Genomic DNA, 12,704 nt, shown 5'->3' with positions numbered 1-12,704 from the left:
TATCAGATAATCCTCCTCCCCTCATATGCCATGACTACTCTCACATTTGTTTGTTTGCTCATTCTGGCAGCTTTTGAGGGGTCATTTACACCTTTGTCCATCTAGACACTGGTTTCCCCTGAAGAGCTATTTTTCTTAAACCCTTCTTTGCTTACTCTAGTCCACATTATGCTTCTTGTTTTCAGTCTTTCCCACTTATCCTGCCATTTTGTGGTCACTTACTTATCTTGTAGTTATCTTTCATTCCAACAAATATTTATTGATATTCCTTCATGTGCTTGGAACTGTTGTACACTGAAGATACAGTAGTGAATGGAATAAACTTTTGCCCTCCTGAAACATGTATTCTAGTGGATAAGATAAATAGTAAACAAAGATTTAATTATTTGATGCGTGTTACACTTGTCTTAATAGCTATAAAATATAAACCCAGAAATAAGATTCATATTTAAGAATAAGAAGGTTATTTCCTGTCCAGGTACAAAGTATTTCTAGATACTGATTGAAATGCTCAAAATCTTGTCAGTGACCTTTGTTTTAATTTACTTTAGCTGATAAATATTTTGTCCATGTATTTGTTTTTAGTGTGCTTTCAATTGCAGTAGCTGGGGACAAGTAATATAACTGTATTACTAATAAGGTGTTAAAAAGTATGTCATCTTAATTTTTTTGTCATATTTCCATATTTCCTCGACATTCAAGAAAATGCAGGTATTTGGGGCAAAATACTAAGATTCTTTTTACCCCCACCCCAAGAAAAAAAGTTAACTGGTGTTTATTTGTTAAACAGTGATCCTGAAGCAGGCATTTGGGGGGGGGGGTGGGTAAAAGTACAAACTGAGGGTATGGTATTGACTTTTGGGGGATTTAGAGCCTGTAAGGAGGGACAGATAACAGACACAATCAGATTTGTTTATTACTTAGTAAAATGAAAGTGGAAAGTAAGACTAGAAGAATGTTCCAGTGTTAATAGCCTAGATAGGTGTGTGTGAGGCAGAGTTCTTAATCAGAAGGTTAAAATAATTCTACTATTAAATAGGCCCACCATAAAATGTGCTACTTTCTCAATAAAAAACCTTAATGGAAGTAAAATTATCACGTTAATGAATAATAAAAAAAAATGTGTTAAAATTATGTACTTGGGTTCCCAGGTGACGCTAGTGGTAAAGAACTTAACCTGCCAATGCAGGAAACATAAGAGATGCAGGCTCGATCCCTGGTTGGGAAGGCCCACTAGAGGAGGACATGGCAACCCACTCCAGTACTCTTGCCTGGAGAATCCCATGGACAGAGAAGCCTGGTAGGCTACAGTCCATAGGGTCACAAAGATTCGGACACGACTGAAGCGGCTTAACAGGCTTGCATGTGCTTGGGTGTTACGGACCTTGTGTTAGAAACGTCATTATCAGGCATATTCTAAAATGTAAGGTAAATGGCAGTATTGAACACAAACTAAAAGAATGTTAGTATTTAAAATTTACTAGAAATGTATAGCTTTTGGAGAAAAGTTGAAGTCAGTTTGAGAAATTGCTAGAGGCTAGTGCAATGCAGGGGCTGGCTGCCACACTACCCTGTGGCGGACTCAGAAGGCACTGGGACGCTGGAAGAACAGAAGTGCTTCTCTTCCTGGGAATCGCTCGATCTGATGTCCCAGCAGTGCTGCTCTGTTCCTCTGTTATGTTGAGATATTTCTGTTCCTTCAGTACCATGCTCACTTTTAGGCCCTTGCATGTCTTTTTCTTCCTGTCTGGAATAATTTTCTTATTTCTCTCTCCTCTTTCTCATGGCCTATTCCTACTCATTCGTTTAATTCACATATCAGTTGTGACTTCATCCAAGAAGTTATTTTCAAATCCCTCCCCCCAAATTTCAGTTAGATTTTTCTGACAAAAGGTATTTGAAAAATACTCTGTATACCTCCAGTGTAGTCTTTAACATACATTATAATCTTGCTTATTTATTATCCCTGACTGTGAGTTACATGAGGGCAAAAATGACTTGTATCCCCAATGTCTAGCACAGTACATAAGTATTTAGTAAATAGCACTACTTTGACTGAAGAATACGTACATTTTCCTTCTGACCAGATTTAGTGCACAGAGGATTTTGGATATCATTTATAAGACTGCTCTTCTCCGTTCATCATCTGATTGGAGAGCCAAAGTAAAACCATGCGAAGAGGTAAAATAACAAAGGATAAAGGCCAACGTGAATCACTAGTTTAATGGTTGACTCAAAGTAGAATTAAAAACAGCCCAATTAAAAGTGTTGACAACATGCTATGAATTCAGGGCAGGGCAACAGATCACTGGATGCTAGAGTAATCTATGAATGGAGACTTGATAATGGAAAAAGAGTTTCAATTAGATGTTGGAGGAGGAGAAGGATTGGTTAGGCGAGAGGAGGAGCGACTGTTCTGGCCTAATAGACACTGTTACTGTTCTAAACACTTTGGTTCCAAAGGATGAAAGCCTGTACATTTCTGAAATGTACCTTTTCAAATTTAAGGATTTCCCTTTAGGAGTAAAATGGCATGAGATTAGTTTTTCCCTTTGTTTACCACAGTTGACTTGAGACAAGAAACAGTCTGTCTTAGGCTCATTTTTTGTGTGAAGTAAGAATACCACCTGCCTTGCCAATCTTACAGATCTTAACATGTTGATAAAGTGAGATATTACAGTAAAATTATTTGAAATGTATAAATATATTCTAGAAATGCAGCTTGTATTTATTTCCATTCTAATGTATATGCCTGGCAATAGAGAGCTTCTTGAGCTATTTCTCAGCTTGGAGATGTTATACTGCTGCAAAAATTGAACCTTAGAGTTCTTGGTTTTCAACATGAGCTTTAACATGGCGTGGAGTGTAGGTGGTGGTGGTGGTGGTGGCTCTGGAGCAACTCTTCTTACTTGCTGTGGAATCCTTATTTTGATCCTTCAGCCAGCGCAATTTTAAGTGGCTCTGTTCTGGGCATTTCGTCTCTAGATGACCCTTGTGATTGATTCAGCTATGGTAGAGGACATGGAATTCCATTTTTATAATGTATGATTTTATTTTTTTCCTTGAAACCTGAATTTAATTATGTTTAGGCTTTAACAACTTAACTTTCCCTCCCAACACTCATTAGATATAAATTTGCACCAAGTGATTTTTGCATCTGAGAATGATCTTTTCAATTACTTTCTAGTATCCCAAGGTTCACTTTTTTTCTTTTTAAAATTTGTGTTTTATGAAAACAATTTTTTATTATTTACTTTTAATGAAAAGCTTTAACTCTGACTTTAATAGGCACATGAACCGCATCTTTAAAACTTGAGATATAATTGACATATACTCTTAGCAAATTTCAGATAAGCAGTATGGAATTATTAACTGTAGTCACTATGCTGTGCTGAAACATACAATTCTTGCAATAACTATAGGGAGGTTCTGTTATTCCCATTTGATAGATGAGGAAAGAGGCAGTAAGTTACTGAAAGGTTATATAACTTATCTAGGATCACACAGCTAGTAGCTATGAGCTGGGAAGAGAATGTATACAGTCTGGCTCTACAATAATTGCTTTTAACCACTGTTAAAACATTGCTTATTATGTCATTGGATTGTCCTTGAAAAGATTAAAAAACACAGAAATAAGATTCAGTTTGTAAACATAAACTGTTTACCCTGGTTAGACCGGATTTCATTTATTCCATTTAGCACATATTTACTAGGTGTATTTATGTTTCAGACACTGATAAATGCTGAGTTTTGAACAAGATGTACATAATCCTGAACCTATGAAATAAGAGACTTAGAAACACCAGAGATGAGCTAAACTATATGCTTCATTTGCCTTGAAAATACATCTCATTTGTCCTGAAAGTATCATTGTTTTGTGCGGTTGGTGCCTAGTATAATTGACATTTATAGTGCTGACACAATCATGAAATAATTATGTTCTTCATATCCTGTTTATTAAGACAGGAAAAGGATAAAATAGACTGAGAAAGGTTCTTTAGAAGTCTTAATCTCCTGTTTTATCACTATACAAAAAGATCCCCAGAAAACTCTTATTTGCTCCGAGATTGGTTTTTTGTTTTAAGATTCCTATAAATAGTATAAATATAAAAGATGTGTTTCTGAAAGTGTTTTAGTTGTGTGAAAAACTCATTTATACAAAATATTTTTTCCTTAATTATATGAGAAAACTATATATTACCGTAGCATTTATATTTAAAACAGTTTCTCAGCAGGCCTCCTTTAGCCCTACTGGGAGGAAGGGTAAGCATGGTATTTTTCTTTCTGTAACTTGAGTGACTTGAATAAAATTGAACAAGAAAGAAACAAAAAACAAGGGAAAAAAAAGATGGTACTTCAGGTGAAAATAACCTGAAGTTATGCATAATTTGATTCTTTTATATAATAACAGTGTTCATGAGTAATTTTTTTTTTTAACTCTACAAAAATGTTTTTATCTGTGTTGGGACTGCAGTGGAACTTCCTCATAGTGTCTGTTTTCTTCTGTTTAATAATTTCTTGTGTGAAATATTCCAGCAGACTCAGCCATTAGTAGAAGAAAATTATACGCTTCTAATTCTTGCCTCATGAATTATCAAAGATAGAAAACGTTACATAAAGAAGCTTCATGTTATATAACAAAGTTTATAGAAAAGTCACCATTTTCTTTTTGACTTAGTCATCTCATTTTTGATAGATTGCAAAGGTCGACTGCAAGGAAATACTAGACATCATATGTAATCTGGAATCTGAGGGTCAGGATAACACAGCATTTGTTCTTTGTACGACTTACCTTACCCAGCAGCTCCAAACTGCAAGTGTATATTGTTCTTGGTAAGTATATTTAGTTTTTATTCCCTTTATTTGTTAGTACATAGTATAGCATTTAGGGTTTATGTAAAACATTGGTTTGTTTCAAACTTAAAGTCTTAAGTGGATTAAATGATGACATGACAATTAAATCTCACTTACAAGCTAAACCATTTAATTAAAAATATTGAGTCCAAAAATAAAGAAAGAGTGAAAAGTCTGAGCTCCTCTTGATTATTTCATGGAGGGTTATCTGTTAACTTCAATATAAATCTTCTTCTTTGAAGATGAAATTATGGCAGTATGAACCAAATAGGTGTGAGTTTGTTATCCTTTACATTTATTTCACATCTTCTGGTAGTCACTTTCACCCTCATATTTGGAAATGCACTAATTATCTAGGTTTCTAGGTCAAACTTGCACTACAGAGGGAAACCCTTTTGAATAGTAATCTTTTTTGCAACTTTAGTACTGTTCAGCAAAATTGCATTATTTGGTTTTAATTCAGTTTATGTCTTGTTTGCATACAGAGTATTTAGTTGCTAAAAAGGAAACAATAAATGTAACCCATGGTTCTTTCATCCTAACTGTATTGAAGCTATTTAGGACAGCAGGACAAACCTCTAAAATGTAACACTCTGTCAGTAAGTATCAGATTAGTGGTATGGATAACACTATAAGGTATTAGAGAAAGGTGCTCACTGTATACCAGAGTTTAAGCAGGGTGTTAGAGAGGAGGTAGTATGCAAAGAATGGACTGGTTGGATTTGCATCAGCTTTTTTTTTTTTTTTTGATTTGCATCATCTTGATTAGAAGAGCTTTTAAGGATGGCTTGAAGTTGGAAATAAGCATTTTGTTTATAGGAAAACCTAGTAAAGCCTTTTATATATACTTCAGCCCTTATTGATCTCCCTGTGGAGCATCTGTATATATTTGTAAAGTTTTATAACTGTTAGCATTTTTTATGTTACTGTATTTCTTTTTATTTACTAATTTGTATAGAAATATTATTTGTATTCCATAGATTATCTCACCCAGTCCTCATAATAATCATTGTACAGATAAGGGAGTGGAGGATCGAAGGAATTCTAGAAGTCTTCCACTGCCCACCGTCTCAGGGCCAGAGTCGTAGAGTGAAGCGCAGGGTTTTGGCTGCTCATACGGCTGTTTCCTTGACAAGGGCCAGAAAACTCAGTGGCAGTCTTCTGCTGCCACTTCCTCTATGCTAGAGTTACATCTCCTATGAGGGAGGAGATAGTGGGACAGGACTGACTATACTTTGTAATAATCATTGCGGGCATTTTATTAGCCAACCAAAAGAAATGATGTAGGTAAAAAGAAATTTTAGCAGAGCAGTGAGATTTTTGATCACTGTCAAGTAGAAGGATTTGTTTGCTTTTCATGCATAAGAAATTAGAGATTGAACCTCAGTAGAGCAGATGTATTTATTTACTGCTGGGGGAGCAACCCCCATTTTTTCTTGTTATAGTTATTTTCTTTGCCTATAATAAATATAGGCATCTTTTCTTTTATAGTTACTTTCTTTGCCTATAAGGAGTAATATCAGCTAGCTGCAGCTAGGTTTTTAGTGCAAAGAAATCACATGAAGTCACATAGGAGATGTGTTACAGATTATAAAGAGTTTTTTAAACTGTAGTCACATGGTTCTTGTAATATTCTTCATACAGCTTCCCTTGTTTCCCTAATGGGTCTTGGATTAATGCTCTTCTCCTGCAGCAGGAAGGGATTAACAGGGATTTCCCACTTGTTGGCCTCCTGAGGAGCTGTAATGAGTAAAGGAAAGGAAAGAAAATCTTAAATCACTTCACACTTTGTTAAAAGTAAGCTTCTTCCAAGCATTTCAGAGGGCAATAGAATATAAAATTTAGAATTTTGAAGTATTCTTTCACCCTTCTATTTGGAGAGAGGGGAGTGGGTGGTAAGGTAGTAGATATTAGAGTTAGAATAGTCATGACATAAAAACTGAATTTTACTATGGAAAATAAATCCCAGGAATTCTGTTCAAATAGATTAGATTCTTTTGTTGTGATAGAGATGTTCCTGTGTTGAAGATAGTGGACTATATGGGAGTATTTGTCTAGAAAAGAAAAAAAAAATATTAATTGGCATTTTATTGGCAACAGTAAAGTTGGAATATGATAATAAAAACAGTCATTTATTTTTAAATACATATATATACTAGAATTTATAAAGTGTCGTTCTTGAGCTTGGTTACCATTGAAGATAGTTGAAAGGTAAACTATGTAACTTGTCGCCCAAACTTTTTTATTCTTTTAGAAATTTCCTTCAGAGATGCTTATCAAATTGCAGTAAATCTTACTACTTCATAGCGGTTTCCATATTATTGATCTCAAAAGGTATATCACTTAGCTTATTCATTAAGCTTGGCCACAAAAGATTTTTGGCTGTCTATAAAAGTCAAGGAAGGGCTGAAGGAGTGAGTTCCCTGTAGATGTTTGGCAGTGGTAATGTAATTAGAGTAGCCATGCAGGTGAGAAAGGTAACCATTTTGAATGGGACAGTGTACATACACATGTGTAGTTACCGCTGCTACTTTGAAAATAAAATCATACAGTTGAACTTTAATCTCCACTGTAAACTTTCAGTCAGTGTTTGATATGTTGACCTTTGGTTTCTGTAGCATCTCTGAGCTTAAATCTTGTGTGTTATTATTTATGTTTCTTCAGGTGTAATTTCATGTCTGTTCTCTCTCAACTAGACTGTGATGGATATACCATCCATCACATACAACATCCATATATGTTGTCCAATTTATAGGTCAGTCCCTAGCACCTGGCAAAGATCAGATCCAGGATATCCATATGTTTTATTAATATTTAACTGACATTTTTTATGAAAAAAGGTCATGAGAATCAGCCTTTCCAGGAGCCCTTTTAAGGGGGTGGTCATTCCTTAATTCCACAAAGTTGTCTTTGCCTTGCTTCTAAAATGTCTAAATTCTGGATCACAATGTGACATCGTGGGCCTCCTACTTTGCAGAAACATAGTGTAAAGTTCTTACTTGGTAGGTAGATGTCTGCCAGTTTTTCCGTTAAATTTCCTTTCCAATTTTTATAAATTTGTATGTAATTTGTTATCTTGAGGTAGGCAGTGACCTAATTTGAAGGTGAAGTAAATCATCTGAACATTGGAAGTATCCATACAGTAGAATCATTTTCAGTATATTTTTCAATGATTGTCTATTTAAAAAGATCACATCATTATAGTGATTAAAGTACATGTATGATCCGGGAGACTATAATTTGCTGGTGGTAGTTCATTATTCTGGTATGTAGATTTGAATGGATGGTTAAAGTGACATCTTGACTTTCTCACTAGTAAGTAATCTACTAGTTGTCATGGTTTCAGGCATGGTTTTATGTTTGGGATGGCAATAGTAGTTTTAAATTGTTGAATTGAAACTGTGGAAATATGTATACAGATATAAAATACATGATAGAAATTCTCTTTTTTGGTCACGGTTATTTGGAGTTAAGATAACCAGAGTTTGAAACACCTAATTTGGAATAAATCAGACCCCACACATTCTTACTTATTAAAAAAAACATTTTGAGACATTTTAATTCTCAACGTGCCTTTTATCACTTTATCAAATTTGCCTAACTTTAAACTTCTAGCTAGTTGATGAATTTTAGATAGTAGATATTCTTTACCCTTTTATCTTTATAATCAGGTTTCACTAGCTTTAATGATTTTTTCTTTTCAAATAGCATAGATTTCATGTACATATATTTCAGTAGGTACTCTTTTTTATCTCTGAGCATATGTAATTCTCCATTTTCTAAAGTTTTGTTAGTAAGATAAACATATGTGTAAGTCTTGTAAGTTTAAAAATGAACAGTCATCCCAATTACTTGCCTGGTAGCTATTTTCATAGCTGGCCTATCTTATATCTATGTAAGAATTTTACCATATCCAAATGTCAGTTACTTCCTTAAAAATATGAGAAAATGATAACATTTCTCTTCTATTTTGCTAAGTAACTTTCTTTGCATTCACATTTCATATTCACGTTATAACTCATTTCTGTCCTGGATGATTTTGAGTTTCTAGTGCTTTTTCTTGAGAGTTTCTCTGAACCCATTCAGTGCTTTTATGTAACTTATTCTTTTCAAGCTTTTCTTTGTATATTTGTGGGATTCTTCTTTTGTAGCCATTTCCAAGAGTGTCATTTTACTAATTTTATTAGTAATATTTAAGCATTCCAAGATACAGGCCTAAGTAGCATTATGACATTTTAGAGATGGAAAAGGATTTCTCATGAGATGAATGTGGAGAAGTATATATACCATTAGACTACTTCATAGTTGTATGCACTTTGTTAGCAGCATAGTGGTGCCTGATGATCCTTGCCCACTAGAACAGGGCTTGATTCAGTCATTATAATTATCAGTGTAAGGAGTAAAACCTTTTAGGATAAGGTGGGATCTAAAGAAGTCTTTGAAAATGTCAGCATAAAGGAAGTAGTCTTCTGTTGTTTTTTTTTTCCCCAGGCACAAAGAAGAAAGTGGGGAAATTTTCAAGGAGGATTCTTTTTAACAATTTAACCAGTTTGAGAGGAAGCAATAGGGAATATGGAAAGGGAGGTGGCAACCCATTTCAGTGTTCTTACCTGGAAGGTCCCATGGACAGGGGCGCCTGGCGATCTACAGTTCATGGGGTCGCAAGGGAGTCGGACATGACTTGGCCACTAAACAGCAAAAATAGGGAATATAGATGGTTTGTTCTTCTAGATTTTGTTACACTACTGTCAGCTTACTTTCACAAACTGAAAAACTGGGGTAGCGATACCAGTTCCTTTAAATGTTTTATCATAATCTCTCTCTCTTTTTTAAAATAGGGAATTGACTCTCTTTTGGAGTAAACTGCAAAGAAGAATCGACCCTTCTGTGGACACTTTTTTGGAGCGCTGTCGTCAGTTTGGTGTCATAGCTAAAACACAGCAGCATTTATTTTGCCTGATTAGAGTTATACAAACTGAAGTGAGTAATTTATGTTTTTTGTGCTGATTGTTACTGGAGGGAAGAAATAAGTGGGGAGACAACTTCTCAGGCAACTCTTTTTAAATAAGGGAAAATGAGAAATAATGGGATTTAATAAGATTATGGAACTAGACATAGCTAGCTGTTTCTGCAGATTTCCTAGGAATCAACAATATTTCTTTGTGGAAAATAGTGATCGACATTACAGACCACTGGAGGAAGGAAAGATTGTTTCTTGATTGTCCCCTCAGTCACCCCAACCTAGGTCTGGTTTTCCTAGAATAGTGTTCTGTATTATATACAGACATGTTTGTTGGTAAATTAGGATAGTAATTATTAGTGAAGAAAGTATAATTGTATTTTCCAGCTCCTTGATAATGGAATGACTAACTCCTTGATGATGGAGTGATAGATTATCTAGGTTTTAGAGGAAAGGACTGTACACAGATTGCAAGCTTCTGTGCAAATTAGGAAGCAAGTTAGTTTTGTCTTGTTTTTTAAGAAATAAATATTTCCTAAAATGAAGTGCTGTGTATAAAACCTAGTGTTTTGAATTTGGCCCCATAAATTAATGCTAAGACTGGAGATTTAGACGAGCCTTATGCTATGCTTGGTTTCTGTTTTTAGTGTCTACTCAATGACAGAGATCCCTGTATACCTGTATCTATGATGGTTTATGGGTATGTTTTATGGGTTACTTCTTTGACAACATCCAAGGATTGTTTATACTAAAGTCAAGGCACAGTTGTATCATTGATATGTTCTGTAGCCTTTAATGTATCCTATTTTAGTACTATCCATATCCTATTTTAATACTGTGTGTCTAGTCTTCTCCAGTAAAGATAGGAAAATGTAAAACAGTTATCAGAAGCAAATTCATACTTAGACAAGCTAGGTGATTATTATTTCTCATCACTACAAATGAAGTTGTATCCCTATCATAGGAGCATGTTCAAGTAATTACAGAACTTGCCTGTTTAAAATCATCAGTGGTACAACTGGCCTTTTAGAAGTTTTGGTTTTAGGGTTTGTTTGTTTTTTTTAATCTTTAAGGAAAGGCTGAGTTTTTCCTTGCTGCATAAGAGAACACCACAGCTTAGCCCTGAAGTCAGCACCCGTTTATTAGCTCACAGTTTTGTGGGGCAGAAGTCCAGCACAGTGTGGCATGGTTCACGGCTCAGTATCACAAGGCCAAAATTGAGGTGTTGGCCAAGCTGAGTTTTTATCTGGAGGCTCTGTAGACAATCCACATCTGAGCTCATTTGTATTGTTGATAGAATTCAGTTCCTTTCAGTTGTAGGGCTAAAATCCTCATTTTCTTGCTGGCTGTCAGCCACAGCCTGTTTTCAGCTCCTGGAAGCCACTCTCATTTTCATTTTGAAGCCAGCAAAGGCACAAAGAATTGTTCAAATATGACCTCCTTCACCTCTGACTTCCAGACCTAGATTTAAAGAGCTTGAGTGATTGGGTCAGGTAATCCACTTGTCTTAAGATCAATGGGTTTGGGGCTTTAATTACACCTGCAGGGTCTCTTTTGCCATATAACATAACATAATCATAAGAATAATTCCATATTTATAGGTTCTGCTTATACTCTAAATGAGGAGATTATACAAAAGTGAAGGTCAGGGGGTTATTTTAGATTTCTCTTTACCTCAGGGAATCACAAAAATGGGAAAATGTTAGAGGATTAGAGAAGATGGGTTTCTGACGCATACCAAGGAATTTGCTGTCCATTTGTATAACCAGAACCCATTTATTTTTCATCCTAGTCCTAGGATATTTTCCCCCTGTAATCTTTACTTATGATATTTGTCCTAAAGGGTAGAAAAGCTATGGACTGGTGGGTGGAAGGGGAGTGAAATGGAATTCCTTTCAAATTGAGCAAGACACCTCTAGGTTTTCAAAAGCGAGACGTGATCTAACCTCTATCATTTGGGATCTAGTTCTACTGTGAATGGAGATATACCAGATGATAGTGATGTGAAGAAGAAAAAAGTTTTTCCCTCTCTTTTACAAATCAATAACCCAGCTAGATAGGCCAAGGATCCTCTCATGGCTCCAAATATCAGAAACCCAGGTTCCTTTTATCTGCTGTTAACACATAGCTTCCATCTCATGTTCCAAGATCTAACTGTTCCAGTCCCAGCTATAATGTCTTCATTCCAGATAGCGAGTAGAGTGGGGAGCAGACCACACTATGACACACCTTTCCCCCCGTTCCTTCTAACGCATTCACAAACACGGTCACCTAGCTGCAAGGGGAGCTTGGAGATACACTGATGATTCTGGGTGACTTTCTAACCAGATAAAATCAGGTATTTGATTTTTGTGAAAGAGGTGAAATGATCTTAGTGCATAGCAACCGGTTACATAGCCCTCGGGAAGGAAAAGATTAATGATGCTGAAAAACTTTTGTGGGCATTGGGTCTTTTGTGGAAGGCAGGCCTTGTAATAGTACCTCCTTATTTTCTGGGTTTTAGTTTTCTCTAAATAAAGAGCTTAAAGCAGATAATCAATTAAAGGTGCTCAAGACTTCTTAAACTTTGATTCTGTGACTTGAGAAACTCATATTGGAAGGGATGACTTTAGAGAATGTAGGGTGTCTCTCAAGGCTTTAAAAATAGTATGACAGAAGAATGGATATAGATGTTGGTTATATTTGAAATGGAAGGTATAAGAAGAGGGATAATCTTGAAGCCAGTTTATTTGACCATTGAGCTCTTTTTGGTGGAACATACAAGTTAGAATCATTTTGCAAAATTTTGTCTAGTTTTATTCCCTTCTCTTCAGTAATAAAGAAGCTGAAAATTAGAAATGTGTGACTTGTAAGGATCTAGACCCTGGGTATCTTGACAAATGGCATAATG

The 12,704-nt window shown here is 35.4% G+C and overlaps 1 protein-coding gene across 1 annotated transcript in view; it reads left to right on the top strand.

Moving 5' to 3' along the window:
• The window catches only part of RLF (rearranged L-myc fusion), a 79,731-nt gene that overhangs the window by 60,235 nt on the left and 6,792 nt on the right, over positions 1–12,704 (top strand). The window contains exons 6-7 of the mRNA XM_027537685.1: positions 4,697–4,833; positions 9,693–9,834. Of these exons, the coding sequence (XP_027393486.1) occupies positions 4,697–4,833; positions 9,693–9,834 (279 nt within the window). The remainder of the gene's footprint in view (positions 1–4,696; positions 4,834–9,692; positions 9,835–12,704) is intronic.

Source organism: Bos indicus x Bos taurus, chromosome 3 (assembly GCF_003369695.1).
Source record: "Bos indicus x Bos taurus breed Angus x Brahman F1 hybrid chromosome 3, Bos_hybrid_MaternalHap_v2.0, whole genome shotgun sequence".
Taxonomy (NCBI): Eukaryota; Metazoa; Chordata; class Mammalia; order Artiodactyla; family Bovidae; genus Bos; species Bos indicus x Bos taurus.
This window is presented reverse-complemented; position numbering and strand designations above follow the sequence as displayed.